This window comes from Podarcis melisellensis (assembly GCF_964234715.1).
Source record: "Podarcis melisellensis genome assembly, chromosome: 6".
Taxonomy (NCBI): Eukaryota; Metazoa; Chordata; class Lepidosauria; order Squamata; family Lacertidae; genus Podarcis; species Podarcis melisellensis.
In genome coordinates, this window is record NC_138538.1 from 42,215,580 (window position 1) to 42,234,786 (window position 19,207).

General features: G+C 45.2%; 1 protein-coding gene across 3 annotated transcripts in view; it reads right to left on the reverse strand.

Moving 5' to 3' along the window:
* OPTC (opticin) overlaps positions 1–19,207 on the reverse strand; it is a 68,759-nt gene that overhangs the window by 38,994 nt on the left and 10,558 nt on the right. For 2 of the 3 annotated variants that reach the window (XM_081914582.1, XM_081914583.1), the window contains exons 4-7: positions 18,472–18,630; positions 16,094–16,296; positions 14,413–14,508; positions 10,748–13,850 (exon numbers count right to left, since the gene is read on the reverse strand). In XM_081914582.1, the coding sequence (XP_081770708.1) occupies positions 13,680–13,850; positions 14,413–14,508; positions 16,094–16,296; positions 18,472–18,630 (629 nt within the window). In that variant the 3' untranslated portion in view covers positions 10,748–13,679. Of the gene's footprint in view, positions 1–10,747; positions 13,851–14,412; positions 14,509–16,093; positions 16,297–18,471; positions 18,631–19,207 lie in introns of those variants that run through there. The other variant, XR_014169257.1, reaches the window with a different exon arrangement.

Genomic DNA, 19,207 nt, shown 5'->3' on the forward strand with positions numbered 1-19,207 from the left:
TGACACAGAAACTGCTGTGATTCAGGAGGCAGAAATAGCCAAGAAATAGCTTTTTTAAAACAACAACAACAACTGGCTAACCATCAAATTTGCTATTCAGCCACACTTTCCCCATGTGGACTTGTCAAGCACATACAACAGTTTTGTAATTGGGATATTTTGGTCGCTTGTGTATTCCCCCACACTAAAAACGACAATTCAACATTGATAAAAACAGAATTATGTGATCTGTATACACAATGCAAGCAAATACATCTTTTTATATAGTTTATTTTTCTTTGAGCAATCATCAAGAAGGACAGGCTGTGTGCTATGTAGTGCATTTCATATAAAGCTTAAAGCATGTTTGTGCATTCTTAAAGACTAGTATAATGGTTGGCTTTTTCAAAATCTAAGAGTAAAAAATCTTAGATTAAATTTTCGGATGTTGAAATCTGCATCCAATGCCACCTTCCTTGTTTGTGTGGTGCTTAAGCACGTTGAAACTTAAGGTTCTATTTTAGCTCAAGCAGGGGATTTTTAAGGAAAGATGGTGCACATTTTGAGAAGCCAGTGATATGAGAACCATGAGAGCTCGTGGTACCCAGGGATTTGTGATGGAAACCGACCTGCCAGACTCCTGTCTATTGCCACACGCAATAGCTGCTTGTGTTTGCCTCTCCGGCTTATTTCTCTGCTTCTCAGCAGAGGCTTTATGGATTATTTGAAGGTTGCAGGTGCTATAAATTGAAACCCTGCCTGATCTCCAGGAGAGCCCTCTGGGGTCCAAGTCAGAAAAAATGCCCCTTACAGCTGCTACCTCCATTGCATTGATTATTGGGCACTGTGAGTTGCAAAGCAACATGGAAAAACACAAAGTGATGAAGCCAGAGCAAGCTATGTTGTTGGCACATGCTCTGTGCTCCTCTCCCATTTACAGGCTCAGCTGCAAGTCACGCTTTTGCTGCAAGAATCCCAGGGGGTCTCTGCCAGGCCAGTTTTTCTGGTTTGAGAGGACAATGTAATGAGACAACCGGGTATTTATTTCCTTTGCATTTCAAGGGCTGTGCATGAGAAGAAAACCCAGAAGGTAACAGAGAACACCAGGAGACTGGGACGAGAAGTTTGGGGTGTTTTGTTTTGTTTTAAGATAAAGCCTTGGGGGTTGAGTTTGGATCTTTTCATCTTAGATATTTAGGGGACTTAAACTGAAGTCACTTTCCCGGTTGTTACTCTGCCAAAAAGCAATATACCTTTAGCAGGAATCAAAATTCATTTGTTATTCATTTTGCAGGGGTATGTGTTCCACATTTTACTTATTTATTGATCCCTGTCTTTCAACCCTCAAAGCACCTGCCCATTTAAAAGAGGCTAAACGTACTATAGGGACGCAGGTGGCGCTGTGGGTTAAAGCCTCAGCGCCTAGGACTTGCCGATCGAAAGGTCGGCGGTTCGAATCCCTGCGGCGGGGTGCGCTCCCGCTGCTCGGTCCCAGCGCCTGCCAACCTAGCAGTTCGAAAGCACCTCCGGGTGCAAGTAGATAAATAGGGACCACTTACCAGCGGGAAGGTAAACGGCGTTTCCGTGTGCGGCTCTGGCTCGCCAGAGCAGCGATGTCACGCTGGCCACGTGACCCGGAAGTGTCTCCGGACAGCGCTGGCCCCTGGCCTCTTAAGTGAGATGGGCGCACAACCCCAGAGTCTGTCAAGACTGGCCCGTACGGGCAGGGGTGCCTTTACCTTTACCTTTTAAACGTACTATAAAATCAATATAATGGGTCAGATTCAATTAACATGGTGTGCCAGTGGAAACCAGCAGAAGGGCTGCTGCTAATGAAGTAGGCTGTGCCCCATCCTTCCCTTGCACACTCTCAGTGCCTCCCCAATTCCACTCTGGTGGGTCAGAGCATTTTGGGGGAGGGAAGAGTGGGAAGATCATTCCATCTAGCAAGCATAAATGCATAAATGCTTGCACTGAGGGAACCATTGTATGAGCACAATGTTGATCTCCACCTATTTTCACGTACAACGGCTTTTCCAAATGGCAAACATATTTATAACCTGTTGGCATCTATCTGTCTCCAAAGACAATGGAAGAGTGAACCATCAGGGGTAAAGTCAAACCACTGGAGAGTTACAGCACCTGCTGTGACTGTAGAACCGATACAGGAAATACATGTTTTCTCTCCCACCGGTGAAGGCAACCCGTGACACTCACACCTTACACCAATAAGGTAAAGGGAGCAGGTGGCACTGTGGTCTAAACCACTGAGCCTCTTGGGCTTGCCAATCGGAAGGGTGGCGGTTCGAATCTGTGCAACGGGGTCAGCTCCCATTGCTCTGTCCCAGTTTCTGCCAATCTAGAAGTTTGAAAGTATGCCAGCGTGAGTAAATAAATAGGTACCGCTGCGGTGGGAAGGTAAACGGCATTTCTGTGCACTCTGGTCTCTGTTATGGTGTTCCATTGCACCAGAAGCAGTTTAGTCATTCTGGCCACATGGCCCAGAAAACTGTGGACAAATGCTGGCTCCCTCGGCCTGAAAGCAAGATGAGTGCTGCACCCATAGTCAAGTTTGACTGGACTTAACCATCCAGGGGTCCTTTACCTTTACCTTTTTTACACCACCGGGTTGAGTTTCTTGTAACTGTTGCCTCCTGTGTTGTTTTTGCTGCATTAGCAGCCCTGAAGTGACACATTCATTTACCCTCTTGATGTCAGGGACAGGGCAGAGGAGGAATGGTGGAGACTGCCTCCCCAGCCTGAACCTTCCAGAGAAGAGGAAGACAGTACAGTATAGATTTATGACAGTGGTTTGCGGGAGGTCAAGGGACGCGGGTGGTGCTGTGGTCTAAACCACAGAGCCTAGGGCTAGCTGATCAGAAGGTTGGCGGTTCGAATCCCTGCAACGGGGTGAGCTCCCATTGTTTGGTCCCAGCTCCTGCCCACCTAGCAGTTTGAAAGCATGTCAAAGTGCAAGTAGATAAATAGCTACTGCTCCAGAGGGGAAGGTAAACGGCATTTCCGTGCGCTGCTCTGGTTCGCCAGAAGCAGTTTAGTCATGCTGGCCACATGACCCGGAAGCTGTCTGTGGACAAATGCCAGCTCCCTTGGCCTATATAGCGATATGAGCACGCAACCCCAGAGTCGTCTGCTACTGGACCTAATGGTCAGGGTTACCTTTACCTTGCGGGAGGTCACAGCTCAGAGGCAGATGAGGGGAAAAGCTGGAAATAATGGGAGAGGAGGAGGAGGCAGAGCTGGAACAGCTGGCTGACACATTATCACTAGAAAACATTCCAGACCCTGCCCCCCTACTCCAAGAACCCAGCGAGCATTGAAAGTAGGAGAGCAAAGGGCTTGGAGACAGATTGCCCTAAGTGGCACCCGTAAGGTGGGTGGTGCTGTTTACGAATGAGGAAGTAGGAGAGATGGGGGGGTGGAGATTTACTCAGAGCAACACCATTACTCCAAGAGGCTGCATTTCTAAGCCTCTCTCTGTGAATATTGAATAAACAACATTGGTAAGTACTTTCCTTGTCTTATTCATTCCTGGCAACCTACCATAGGGTCCTCTGAAGCCTGACACTTACTTGGAGGATCAGCTTACACTTTAACTTCACCACTTTGAAGTGGTGCCACTTTTACAGGTGACACATAAAGTTTGTTCCTCGCTTGTAAGGGATTGGTCTTTCGGGGTGGTAGCTCCTACACTCTTGAACTCTCAGGCCTTTGCTGTGCTCTTTTTGGCACCTGCTAAAAGCTTTTCTGTTTAAGCAAGCCTATTCAGATATGTGAAGTTGACATGCATTTTAATCCACACTTCTGGTTTGTAATGTGTATTTTTTCAATCTTTTGGTTTTTATCTATATTTTGATTTTTTTAAATTGTTTTTATCTTGGACGAATCTAACATATATTTTATATTTTTTGTAAAGAACTTAGAGGTTTTATTTACAACAAAGTGATATACAAATTCCATTACATAAAATAAAAGCAGAACCTTCCTCTATACACTGTGGAGGTCACGTCAGCTCATTTCCTGGCAAACTGTAAAGTCCCTGCTGTCTGACACAAGGGGTCTCCCTCTCCATGGTTTTCATTCCGACATCACTCAGTGCAATATGGTGCTACCTTTAGTACTCTGTGAAGGAAGTTAACTCAAGCCACTCCTTCCTCGTGGTTTGGAGGAGGACTGCCAACCCACATGCTGTGCCACAGGTAAGAGTGGAGCATGTTTGGAGAGCACATATACAGTGGTACCTCGGGTTAAGAGCTTAATTCATTCTGGAGGTCCATTCTTAACCTGAAACTGTTCTTAACCTGAGGTACCACTGTAGCTAATGGGGCCTCCCACTGCCACCGCGTGATTTCTGTTCTCATCCTGAAGCAAAGTTCTTAACCTGAGGTACTATTTCTGGGTTAGCAGAGTCTGTAACCTGAAGCGTCTGTAACCTAAAGCGTCTGTAACCTGAGGTACCACTGTACAGTGGTTTTCTGTACTAGGAGGTACTGTAGTAGCTATGAACCAATTAAGAAGGGGAAAATAGCAGTAGAACACATAGAGATGGAGATGGGCCCTGTGAGTTTCATGGCTGAACAGCATCCTGAACTCATGTCTCACCAGGCCTGATCTGACACTCTCACTGCTATGCCACACTGTTTCTGTAAATTAAGGTAATGCATGCAGATAATTTAAGAAGTTTGTGGGCCAAAACTGATTCTGCAAAATTTTCTCTCTATCATCTCCAGCCTGTGCAATGGATTGGGGTCAAAGCACAGGACATAAATGTTAGACCCACCCCTACATTCCCCACCCCTGGGGACACACACATTATGTTTCCTAAAAGAAAATTGTTTTGTTTGTAATTTGGCCTTTAGAATCCAATGTCCACAGAACCAAAACCACTTCCATGTGGTGCTCCTTCTGCCACTATGAGTTTTGCAGACGATATAACATGTAAAGCCTCCTTCAAGATCTCTCTCTCTCTCTCTCTCTCTCTCTCTCTCTCTCTCTCTCTCTCTCTCTGTGTGTGTGTGTGTGTGTGTGTGTGTTTGCAGCTGCTTCCCTCACTATGGAAAACTATGGATGTATAAGATTGCATACTGCATCCCTCTTGACTGCATCCTTGGGGACGCATCATGCCAAGGGTTGCATGAGCTGTGCGCGATTTGTCCATTCACCTGTGTTAGACACATGCACTTGTAAAACAAGTCTCATTCTTCTGCACAGTTTCACAATAGCCGAACACCCTCAAGGTTCAAACTATCACAGATAGTGATAGCTCAAGGGGTCTCAATTCAAGATGGTTGCTCTTAATTCTGAAGAACTTTGAGTAGGGATGGAAGGATCTGTCAATTTCAGCTCTCTCATTTTCCCACTCTTAAGTTTGTTTCTTCACATTTCCGCAGCATTTTGTGGATTTTCTTTGTTAAAATCCTCATGAAAATTCCTCAGAATTTTAGCATTAATTTCTTCTAATAATGCACACATTTCTGCATGCAAGTTTTCAAAATATAATGCATTTGTGTGTGTTATTTTCATGGATATATTCCTTTTTATGCATGCTTTTATCTAACATGCATTGGTTTGATAATTGCAAAATCTGGAAAAGTGCAAATGTTGAGGGATGGCTGCATTTTGTTTCTTGTATTGTTTCAGAAAAGGCAAATTTGATAAATTCAACTTTAAATGTAAACCAAGCTTAAAAGTGAGGCTTAAATCACTTCTGAGTCCCTTCTTGTATTAGTCATTTTAAAATCATTGTAGAAGGTGAAGTGATGAGAGGCATTTCTAATGCAAATGAACCTTCTGGCCAATTCTGTTCTTTACATTTGCACTAGAAAGCGACTGAAGCAAGAATCAGTTTAATCCTGGTGCATTAAATGCCCTGAATATGAAAACACATAATTAGATTAAAAGCATCACTTTCTTCAGAGGTAAACCAAAACCCTGTTCAGTTTATATACACAGGTACTTGCATTGCTTTGCACGTGAGACACTCTTTGCTCATTTGCTGCACAATCGACATCAGTAATAACACTCCACACATTGTCACATAAATATAAATAGCTGCCATAAGCCACCAGCCAGTCAAGGCTGTAAATAATGTTGTCAATAGTGCTTTATTCACCTCACCACCAAGTAGGGAGACAGGCAGCCCTGGACTTTCTCAGCCACAGTGTTTGATTTAAAAGCACCTTATAGTCTGCAGAGCTTTTCTCCTGATTTTCATTTTGTCAATATTTCTAGCTGGTTTCACCCAGGCTCAGACTGGGAGAAAAAGGAGTGGATGGGGCTGATTATTGACTGCTGTGTTTTCAGACGTCTCCTTTCGGCAGAGAGCAGGTAGATGTCTCCCTGCCCCCCCACCCTCATCCCCATGCTCCCTTTTCTCCAGGTGTAGGGTTTTTAAAAGACGCAAGCTGGTTGGATGAGTGAATTGTCTTTATGCAACAGAAGCCAAAAATGGCAGCAACCCTTTTGGCTACAGCATCCCATTGTTGACTCGTGCTCTGCTACCCATTAAAGCAGCCTTCTCCAGCCTGGTACCTATCAAGCCTTGGCAATTGGCCATGATGTCTGGGGCTGATGGGAGTTGTTGGGATCTAAAACACCCTGGAGGGCACTGAGTTAGAAATAGAAATCTTGAGGTCTGCCAAAACTTTGGAAAGCTGCCAGCCATCTGCACGCAGTATGGGACACCCATCCACTGTCATGGGAAGCTGCCTTCTACTGAGTCAGATCATTGGTCCACCTCGCTCAGGATTCTGACTGGCAGCAGCTTCCCAGAATTTCAGAGATGGATCTTTTCCCAGCTTTACCTGGAGATGCCAGGGATCAAAAGTGGGACCTTCTGCCTGCAAAGCAGAGGTTTTCCTACTGAGCCACAGCCCTTGGGGAAGGTTGTATTAAAACAATCCACTCTCCTGTCTGTTGAAGATTGAATATGGCCTACTGCCAAATAGTCCAGCCTAAAAGGACTTTCCTAGCCCCCATTACTCATCAACTCTAACATAATTCCAAAACACCCATTGGGCAAACCAAAATGTTACAAAGTGGTGTTCAAGCTTTCAAGCTTTCCAGAATTCTTCTTCAGTAAGCAAAATAAATTTGTGGTGGGGTGCAGGAGAGAAAAGTCAACTGATAGGGGAGCTAAAATAAATTAATGGTCTCCTCCCTAGCTCCCCCAATGTTGTGAGCTTTCTGATATTTGAAGCAGGGGGCGGGGGAGAAGGCATTGGGGCAGGCAGTGTGGGGCACATGAATGGAGAATGTTATTATCTCTCTGTGAGAGCAGCAGGCTGCCAAGCTGGCGTGACCCTGGAAGCTCACTGCAATGGTGGCTGTGCGAGCCAAGCAATCGATACATGAAAATCCAGCCCAGGCACAGAAGGTGACCTTGAGAGAAAGCGAGGGAGAGGAGAGTTGCATGGAATGTGAGAGGAGGGATGGTTTATGGGCGCACAGAGAGCACCTGGGATGGAAAGAGTGAGCGAGGCAGAACCCGTGTCCTCTATGCATCTGCCTCTGTGCTCGCTGCATACACAGCAGTATGAGGGGGGTGGGGAGGAAGCTCACAGGCAGGAGGAAGGCAGCACAGTGCTGTTCAAGCAGAAAGAAGAGCAACGTCACTGGACAGAGCAAAGAAGACTCTGTGGATCTATCCAAGAGCCAGAGGTTGTTTTCTGTTTGGTATTCACAGAGGGGCTGTGTTTGTGCAGACATTTGTCAGGGAAAGCTGCTGTGATATATTGGGGTGCAGGTTTTATTGGAATGGATGCTTTCAGCATCACCAGCACCACTCTCTGGCATCTGGTCAGGGGTGCCATTTGAAATGCTGGGCAGGGTGTGTTCACTGCAGGTGGGCAGAGATTCATCTCAGGCCTTGATACATTCAATGTTAAACAGCAAGAAGGGGTATTTTAAGGGTATTTTATGCCCCGTGATAATAAAGGTAAATCCTGGAATGATCAGACATGGCTGAAACACAGCAAAGATGCCTCTCACCTCCTTAAATCCACACTCCCACATCCCGCAATACCCACAAGGCCATAATAAGTGATGCACTAGAGTGGGTTTCTCCCCTGCTATTTCATACCTGTTCCTTCCCCACCACCCAGACAATATTTCTGAATCTCTGCTTCGGAAGTCAGCCATTATACCATAGCTGTCAACTTTTCCCTTTTCTTGCGAGGGATCCTATTCAGAATAAGGGAATTTCCCTTTAAAAAAGGGAAACATTGACAGCTATGCATTAAACCAGGAGAAAGAGCCAGACCCATGTAGAAATCCCCCTTTGTATATACAGTATATAGATCTGGGCTTGGGCATCGTTTGCTTCGTCTACATTCTGTATCCATTGCTTTTGAGTGCAGGAATACATGCAGATATGTATGTGTGTATGTGTGCGTGCGCATGCATATACACAGGGAGACGTGGGTGTCCATGTGTGTTCTTCCTTGCAAGTACTTCCTTTCCCCATGCAAATACACAGTGTGCCCATCCATCCCTTGCTGATGCTGCATTGCTCCCCTGAGTCTCCTTCTCAGAGCTCTGTCCAGTTCAATTTGCAATTTCTCACATGAGTCAGCCTCTCTCCCTTCCCATGGGAGAGGCCATTTGGTAGACTAATTGCTCTCATGGCAAGTCAGCAAATGGCTACCGTTCCCTTGCATTTGCTCATGGCCAATTCCTTTCCTTCTCATCACCTGCTGCTTTTTTGCTCCTGGATTCTTCCCCATATCCAAGCGCATATCTGCACCAGCTCAGACGGGCCACACCCTCACCAGAAACTAGGCCAAGCTCTAGAGTTTCAGTTCTCCTAATGTTGCTCCATAAACAGAGCCCTTTAGGCACCAGACTGTAATGTTAGGGACGGGGGAAGCTGTAATGCTCTGGACAGCGTAGGACTCCAACTTCCACCAGCCCCAGGCACCATAGCCAGTGAATGATGGGAGTTGTAGTCCAGTAGCCATAGTTTCTCCATTCCTGCAACAACTGCAGGAATGGAGTGTGTGGTCGTCTGCAGAGAAAATCCAGCACACAAGTACTTCCTTGTATGTACAGGCTCTGCACAGGTGTCCAGTATATCTGCACCATGCCAGCCTCCTGCTGCCTTGCCGCTCCCCCTCTAGAAAGGGCAAACTTTGAAGGCCAGTGGATTGTTATTAGGAATAGGGAACAAATTGTGGGGTGTATCATCTGGTTCAACATTTGTTCATCCTGCACTGTTCAATGCATTTCCCTGTCACTTTCCCAATCCTAAAAATTCCATTTTAAAAAAGTGATATATTACACTAGGATGACAGAGACCATCAATTCACTCTAATTGGTGAATCCCTCCCACAAGAGAGTGACAGTCTGGAGGCCTCCTCAGTCATAATACCCAGTTTCACCAACACCCAACAGAAACGGTTTTCCCAATAAGAGAGAAACTCCACTGTTTCAGAAATGCTTATTCCTAGCAATTTTGCTTTAGGTTTCTTGGGGGCGGGGGCCGTCCGTCCTCTTTACTTTTTCCTTTAGCACAAGTTCCATTCAAAGTGTGTGTTTCCCAGCAACCAGCCAGTAGGATATAGACGATGCTGTTAACTGAAGGGCAGGAGCTCACGATTCCCATTGATTTAGATAATCAGTTTAAATATTAAAACAGCAGCAGAAGGGAGATAAAAACCCTTAACAGCAGAGATTAAGAAAGCAGTTTACAGAGGTGGGTATTTTGACAACATTCTGTTGCCCCACCTAGTGGCTCTAGGAAGAAAAGTGCATACTGATTCTCTTAAAGGCACTCAATTCTGTCTTGCATTGTGCGAGCAATACTTTCCATTTCTTCGTAGGCCCAAATATTGCAATGAGGTGGGGGACACCCCATAAAACTTTTTAACAATAACAACAGTGGTGGCTGTTGCTGTCCAAAGAATGGTGCAAAAATAGGTGCAAAAATTATTTCACTGGAGATTAAACAAAAAATCTTGGGGAATTTGTTGCTTTCTATTGCTTTTTTTTCTAGGAGAGAGTAGAAAGAAATTTAAAGTGAAGAGTTGGGGATTTAAGGCAAGTTCTGATACCCCTCACCCTGTAAATCCATGCCAGTAACAGAATACATGCCAGTTCTTCTAAACCCCCCCCTTAATGTCCCCCCCCTCTCTCTCCTCCTCCTCATCCAGCATCCTTAACCTCTCTCTCCTTTCCAGCCCAAACAATGGGACTGCTAAATGGAGATTTCACTAATGAGGTTTGGCTGCTTCACACAAAATGGATTTAGACAATCACTGGTGACCCACCTTCTATGTGCATTATGACACAGCCACGTGCACTTCTTATCACTCTGCTGTAGACACTAAACAGTGTTTTGTGCATGAGAATTGCATAGAAACCCAACAGATCTTGTGGGCTTTCGGGGCAGAGAAGTGTGTGATTTTGGTTGAGCAGAATCACTGCAGGAGAAGAAGAATAAACAAAATGAAATGTTCCCCCCTTCCCTTTCTTCTTTGGCTTCCTAGAGACTGCGCACTTAAGCAAAGGGATTATATTCTCCTCCACATCATTTCCATCTAATTGAATTTAGCAGAAGGTTGGTGCTGAATCAAATGCTTCTTGATGTTTCTTCAGGCTTCTGTCTATCTGAAACAGACTTTCCATGTATTTATTCAACTTTAAGAAGAAGATCTTAAGGAATAAATTTCAAAAAACACACAAACATATGGGCAAATGTGATCTTTGAATTTATCCTTCTAACACATAATTTTAAAGAAATAGATGACTTCTCCACAGATCTATCAGGCTGCATTTTAATGTAGCTTTTGGGGCAGGATGCTATATCACAGATCCTCTGACCTAAACCATTCAAATGGTGTTGGAGCTTCCACTTTTATTCTGTTTCATAGCAATGCAAACTTTGCAATGCAGGTTTGAAATTGAGGGATTTGACCACCTTTTTATTTTAAAAAGTAGACCCAGCCTACCTAATTATTATCTTGGGATCTCACCTCAACTGTCCCATCAGCACAAGGATTGCCTCCACCTGTGTGTGCCCTATTGCCCCAAATTTGTTCCTAGGAACCCCAAAAACAAATTTACGGGGGGAAGGGGGGAGTTCCATTGGCCAGGCAGAAATCCTTGCACTGATGGGGCCATTTACTTAGTGCTAAAACCAACCCCATGCAGAATTTGTCTGAGGCCCGGGGCAGGAGTCTTGTTAGAAGAAAATTATAAACTCAAACAAAAAAGCAGGCAGTCTCTTGTGCCCCCCACCCCCCAGCTTAGCCCTCTAAGGTCCAGGGCAAGTGTACACAATGCCCCCTCCCCCTTCCCTGCTTTGCATGGGCCTGGCTACAACCCCCCCCCCCCAGGATTTAACCTTTAACTTTCATTAAGTTAACAGAAATCAATCAGAAGTATTTAGAAAATTAATTTTCACTTTAGTTTGTATTTTATTTTAATCAAACGATTGCACACGTATACCATTAATTAGACGGCTCCAGAACATATTAAAACCTCCCATAGCAACGTTGATAACATAATTAAAAACAAGCTAAGAAGCTTTCAGTCTACATGACACAATAAAAATGGGTAAAAGGAGGCAGAAAAGAAGCAGACTCAGGCACCCATTCTTGAAGTCCTGCAATAATCCAGCTGGAATAGAAACAGTTCAGGGAGAAGAGGAGCCAATGGAACTGATCGCTTTGCCTGACCACAATGGGACCAGATCTTAACTCTCCCTCCACTGTAGCCTGCCACAACCACATAGTGCATCTGAGCACATGCCAAGTGTTTTCTTCACAGCACTAAGCAATTACAACCTGCTCCATTATCACACATTTAGGGCCAAATTGCATGTTATGTGAACAGCATATATGTGTCTTTAAAAGCAGCTGTTGTTTTTTAAAGCTGGAGATGGCTTAGAGACAGCTTTAAACTTTTAGACACATTGTGGTCCTGATCCAGATTGAGTGTGTGTTCATGCATGCAACAGGGGACAAAAGCTACTAATATTTTCCTCCCACATTAAAATCTATGGCAGCAACTACTGGAGAAATAAGGTGGTGTTTGTACAAATTGAATTTTGAAGCATGAATTTTGCCAGGATTACAGTGTTTGAAGAGGGGGCCACCTAATGGATTCCATGTGCAATAAGTATTTCTTTAGTCACACGGAGGCACCAATGTTTTGGGGGCCCAGGGCACTTTTGGAAACTTGAGAAACTGTTGTGAGCACCACACACACTCACACACATCACACAACCACACACACTTTGCAACTGACCAATCAGTGACATACCATGTAGCCCCACCCACCACTGCAACAATGCAACCTTCTGATACGACACAATTCCACACAATCACATTCCTTGCAATCATCCTCCACAGCACTCACTCACACAATCCTCAACCACACAGCCCTGCAACCATGCAACACAACACAACCATACAATACATGCTCTACTACCACACACCTCATGTAGCCACAGAACTCCTCCTGCTCCCACAGCCCCACACACCCTTTTCAGCCATACAACGAGAACTAACAATTACCAGTACATTCAAAAAAATCATTGCTGCAAAAAAGCTACTTTCATGTTTAACAGACCCTTATATTTTAATACACTTGCTTTTCAAAAACCAGGAAAATTAAAGGATTAAAAATATATATGCTGGTTTAAGTCCTGAGTTGGCTCAAACTCAACAAAACCAGGAAATTAGAAGTCAAGGTCGACACCTTAACAGCTGGGTCCCTCCATCAACCACGATGTTGTTACAAACTGCTTTCTTACAACTTACCCTTCATGCATCCCTCCATTTACCTTGGTCCTTCAGGCCCAAATCCAGAAGGGAAGGATGGTGTGCCTGAGACCAGCAAAGACATCCCACATTGTCCTGATTCTGTAATATCTGAGCCTTAGACAAATTCTCCTGTGTGTTGATCCAAGCCTACATGTAGGTTTGGAAGCACACCAGCTGCATCCTCCACAAGAGGCCCTGATTTGCACAAAAGGCTGTGTTATTGTGCAGCACAATTAATATGCAGCAGATACTCTGCCAGAATAAAGAGGGTCGAAAGGTCAGGACCCAGAGGGGGCATCTGCAGAAGTGCAAAAAGTCCCCAAACTACAATAGCAGCAGGTGGTGGTGTCAGGCTGGGGGAGTTTGGTGGTGGTGGTGGGGGGGGGGAATCAAGAATGGAAGGTCAGCTACAGAGCAACCCAAGGATCCAGAACTGGACTAGCTGTGAATCTTGAAGAAGATGCTTTAGAATAGGATGCCAAGTCAAAAAGCTGCACAGAGCCGTTGCTTCATGGAAGGAAATTGCAAGGTGGAGTCTCAGAAAAGGAACCTCAATTGATCTGCCAATCTTTTCTAGCAAATATCTTGACAGTTGCACATTAGGATTAAAGGAGAAGGAGAAGAAGATGTACTGAGTGATTGCTTAATTTTTTAAAAATAGCACTAGAGTCATTGATTCTTCTTCCCAGCACTGGCAAATCAAGGATTAATGGTGCTTATGCAGCCCAGCACCAGATATACTCAAGTAAATGAGAAGGACTAAGTTGAAAAAGGGAGACAGTGGAGGCAGTTCAAGGGAGCAGTCCAGCAGCATCACTATCTTCCTGGCAGTGAAATTCATACCAGGGTCACTTTCTCCTGAAATCTGTTCCCCTTAGCCTTATGGTGCCAGCTGGAGGTGAATGGTTGCTGTTCCATTCAGTAGAAGCGGCCTGTGGGCAGGCGAGGCAGGCAGAAATAAGCACTGGGGAAGAGGCTCAGGTTGATGGGGTTGCCGTCCAAGCGGATGTCCTCCAGAGCCCGGCGGATGTGGCTGTGGTCCCTGCTGTCGCAGAACGTGTCTACGTGCATGGTCTGGATGTTGTTGTTCTAGGGAAGGAAATTGAGAAGGGAAGACGATCACCAGGTGGGGCTGGTGGAGGAGAGTGGGTGGGGGGAATCACCAACACTCATAGATCAAGAAGAGGCTCAAAGTTATTAGTGTTTTCCCTTGTTCTGAATTCTGAGACTCCATGGGAAAAGCAGACCAATCAGTAAGCCTTGGGGGCATGATAGCTAGCTGGAAAGGGCCTTCACCACTATAGACCAGGGTGGACTACAACCTGGACTTCAAAACACTTAGGCCTGATTGAATGCATCCAGGTCTCTTGCGGGGCATGGCGTTGGTCATGGAGGTTGGCAAGAAACCCCATTTAGGGTTCAATCGCAATTGCAAGACAGGGAAAGAATATCAGTAGGTACAGATCACATGCAATTAGAGAAATAATGGCAAAGATAATGCATGAGCCCACATTATAACTGCTCCTTTCTTTTTAGCAGTAATCCAAAAGGAAATGAATGGCAAATGACTGAGTCTCTCAGAGGCTTGTGCTTTGGCTGTTGGTGTCTCCTCTCTCTCTCTCATTTAAAGAGTTCATCGTCACTCTCTCACCTGTAGATGCAAAGACCTCAGTCTCTCAGGCAGCAGCATGGGGATGTAGTCCAGTTTGTTGTCAGACAGATGAAGGAACTCCAGCTTCTTCAGATCCTGAAAGCAGAAGGAAGAAGGACCATCAGCCCTTTGCCTCCTTGAGTGTTCAAGTGAGGCATCCCTGGATTTTCAATGGAAATGTGAGATTTCAAAAGAAGTCAGCTTGACTAGGCCCTAGCAGATTGAAATCCAGGACAAAGCAGCTAAGGGTTCGTGCAGGGGTAAAAATCTAACCCAACAGGAAGCTGGACCTTCACAGATGATAGGAGGAACCCAACATATTATATCAAATTGTGGTTCCTCATAAGGATGTCAGAGAATTCCATCCTAAGCAGCCATTGGAGCAGATATTGCTATAGTTTGCATATTTACCTGTTCAGGAGCTGTGTTCAACTGATGGTGAGTGGGTGTGTTCAAATCCTGCTTTCTCTGGCAAACCTCTAAGCACCCAGCCAATCTAATAGGATTTAACCACTGCCCATCTCTGCCTCAATCAGCAAGTGCAGGTGTGAAATCAATAATAGTGACAATAATTACGACAGAACTTATGAAAAAAAAATATAGCAGACAGACAGCAAGATGCTGGGAATGAACTGCAGCAGAAAACAAAAGATGCTGATTTTTATGAATAAAATTATGAATACATTTTTATGAATCCATACAGGTTGGAACAGAAATGGCTGCCTTCTTACCTTTAAGCACCAGGCCAAGAGACAAGCTCAGCAAACAGATGGCAAAAAGTCTTGGGTGCTCTGGAGCCTGCTAAACGTCTGTTACATAGGATGTAGTACAAATGAATATTGATTTTCTACAGCTTTATATTGTGTGTGTTTTTTTGTTTGTTTGCATAAAACATAGGCATAAAACCCTTCATGCATCCCTCCATTTTCCTTGGTCCTTCAGGCCCAAATCCAGAAGGGAAGGATGGTGTGCCTGGGACCAGCAAAGACATCCCACATTGTCCTGATTCTGTATGCTTTATATTGTGATTCTGATGCTTTATATTGTGTTTTTTTGTTTGTTTGCATAAAACATAGGCAAAAGGTTAAATGCAGAGACCTCAAGGTAATAATAAGGGAGCCCCCATCCCCAGACCCTCCTGAATTCCACTGCTGGGTTCATCACCAATGGTTAATGTCTAAAGCAGGAGCAGCCAAAGTGATGCCCTCCAAATATTGATAGACATCACCCCCAATAATCAGCTAGGCTGTCTGAGGCTGATGGGATTTGAGACAACATCTGGAGGATCCCACGTTGCCTACTCCTGTTCTAAAGCAAATCAAGAAACCACAAGGAGAGGGCTCAAACCTGGTGATAATTCGCCCAAATCCCAGGTAGGGCTGTAGTGACTCAGTGACATGGCAAGTAGCTGCAATCAACAAGATTGATCAGCCTCTATAGCTCAGGTCCATTAAGAGTTCCACAACACCAGGGGCAATCACTTTGTACCCTAGATCATGTGAATGCTTCACTCACCTTGTCTGTCCCCACTCCCCAGTCCCAAACACTTGTGAAATGATGCAGAACATCCATGTAGAACAACCTTCTCTTAACAATACGGAAGGAGAACAATAAAAAAAAGGAGCTGCAAATAGTGGAAGGGGTCTTAATCTAGGCCTTGCAGCATTTGAGAGATGCTCACCTTGAAGGCTTCTGGTTGAATGCCTGCACTCTGGATTGCATTAAAGCGGGCGTCCAGCTGCACAATGGAACTGGGCAATTCAGGCAGGGAAGTCAATTTGTTTTCAGGAAGGACAAGCTCTTGCAAGGAAGGCAGCATCCTGAAAGCGTCTTCATCCACCCAGGAAATAAAGTTGCTCATGAGGTCAATTCGTTTCAATTTTGCTGTGGAAAAAAAAAAGTTTGGGGAGTTTTGTGAGCCAAATCACAGGTGATGACTTGAAAATCAGTTCATGTGCATCACTACCATAGTGTTTCCTATTTTAAATGAGCCCACACATCCCTTCCAAGAGAGTGAGAGTAGACTGGGATGCCCTTTCGCATTGGTGATGCGATGATAGCCCCTGTGCAAGCCCATTTCCACATCATCTGCCTGTATTTGTCTTTCTCTAGGGCTTTGATGGGGTGGACTGAAATATTGAGCCCTCTGCTATTGTAACAGGATTGTATCCAGTGCTATGCCAACAAGTTTCCACTGGTGCAATGAGGCCTTCTTTTCCTCTCCTCCCCACAAATCTGCTCTTAAGAGTACCTCTATTTCCCCTAAGCTGATTTTTTTTGGGGGGGGGGCAGACAAGGGGCTGGAAAAGGCACAAGAAGAAGAGGAAGTTCTATTGCACCAGAATTGAATATGAGCTATTCTTTTTTTTAAAGAATCAAAATGAAATTAGCTGTTCTGACACTGATGTCTCACAAAACAACTTGCTTTCAACACACAGCTCAGGAACTGCACAGCTGACAGGCTTTGTGAAGTGAACATGTTCTCTTCCACCAGTTTCCCCTGGTATTAAACAGTGTGAGATGCTAGCAAAATGCCAGCCTTTTCTTTTGGTATTGGCTCAAAACCTTCAAAGGTGAAAACCACATTCCTCTTGAGGCTTTCCACTGGCTGAGAATAGTGTATTACAAGGTCTCAAATGTATGTGCCTTGCAGAAATTGGGCAGTCTTTTCTACCTCCAGATCCTGGCATACTTATTTGTTAAGGGGAAAAAATCATTTGGGCCACAGTAATTTGGGGCTAATGCTTTGCAACCACGAACACGAGGAAGCCTTTGTGCCTTACATATGCTGGCACCTGGCTGCAGAACAAGCAAAAGTCCTTAGGTTTTCTTTTGCATATAGAGTGAAGCCTTCCTGCTGCTCCCCGAGCTTGTGGGGTTGGCAGTGGGGGGAAGCCTGGCTTTCCCCCATCGCCAGCCCCAAAGAACAGGTTGGGGAGCAGCGGAAAGGCTGCGCCAGCCTTCCCGCTGCTCCCCGGGGCTGGCGGTGGGGGAAGCCCGGCTTTCCTCCATCCCCCTCCCAAAGAGCAGGTCGGGGCTGGCGGGGGAAGCCTGGGTCCCCCCCCCAGCCCCAGGGACCACACATTCACTTCATAAGACGCACAGACATTTCCCCTTAGATTTTAAGAGGGGAAAAGTGCGTCTTATGGAGCGAAAAATACGGTACACATAATTTGTGCACTAAAGATCATATACGATAGGAGTCAAATTAACATCAGGCTGTGCAAGAGAGAATAGTTTGGTACTCATATGAATCCTATTCCAGATCTTTGTTTTACATATGGTCAGAACTCAAAATGGTTGCCTAGTTGTTAATGGACTTGGGGATCAAAGGGTGAGTTCACTCAAATCCCACCAGGATGGGATGAATGTAACTAGGTTATGTCCAGATGAACAGTGAAACTGGCTTTGTGTGATTGCTTCATCACATGCCCAGACTAGTAACTCAACTCACAGTTATCACCGCAGAATCCATTGTGATAGCACATAATAAAGGTGGATATTGTTCCAGGTAGTGCAGCAATTATGTCATGCTCACTGCAACCCAGATTTTGCCCAGATTCATCCCATTCACATTTTCCAGCACACTTTCAGCCTGTTCACACATCCATTTAGCATTTGATAGCCACAGGGAAAGCCTGTAGGAATCTAGCCTATGCTGTGCCAGCTCTATGCGTCTTTCACCACGTCGCAGAATTTGTGGTGACATGCCCAAAACCAAATTCCTTTCCCACTGCTGCTTCCATGCACCTTGTGGTCATGAAAACAGGGCCTGATTGGGTCAGATTCTTGGCTTGCAATCTGGCAAGGACCCAATCTTCTTTCAGTCTGCATTATGAAATAAGAGCCAGTGTGAAAACAGATTCTGGTATTCAGATACCCACTTCCGAGACAAGCGTGTGGCAAACACATTTCCTATTTCACCATCCGGAGAGTAGAGAGGAAGAGCAGAGAGTTGCACAGGTGACTTTTCTTGTAACAGACAAGGCTGCCTAGATGGGATGAAGCAGCTTGCAAGTGTGAGAACTGTAACCAGAGGCCCTAAGGAGCATAGCATACCAAGTCCGGTAAAGTCGCTGGCCTGAATCTTGCTGATGTGGTTGAAGCGGGCATAGAAATAGGTGGTGTCCAAGGGCAGAGGTGGAATGTGTTCTAGATCAGAGTCATCACAGTACACAGAGGTGCTGATGCACACACAGACCAAACAGGTGGGAAGACCTAGAGACAGGGTAGAGAGTGTTAGTCAATGTGGGCCTGATCAGTGAAAGAGTTTATGAATGGCCCTCCACAGAGAGGGAGAAATCGTTGCTGAACCCAGTAATGATATATGTGGTAGGACAAAGCCACAGAGCTGCTCTCCTGAGGCCAGCACTGCTACAGCTTCACCTGGATTACACTGGGATGGGCCAGGGTGGTGGTGTGATTGTGGCTGCACAGACACACCAGCAGAGGAAATTGGGTGCTCTAGCTGGGGTATCCACATCCTGGCCATGCTGCCTCACCCCAGCACTGCTCAGGTACGCTGAGCAACACCATTGTCAAAAGGCTGGCTCTGTAGCTCTGCCTCACCATTTGGGCTGCTAGTGGTTGAGCTACAGTTTCCACCATTCCTAAGCATTGGCCATAATGGCAAGGGCAAGAGGGAGATGGAGTTCAACAACACCTGGAAGGCCACAACTTCCCTATCCCTGCTTTAATGAATAAGACAAACATTTAATTTTTAGAGGATTAGAGCTACTGGACACATCCATTCTTTAAGTGCTCACATTTCGGTATTACTTTTTTAAAAAAATGC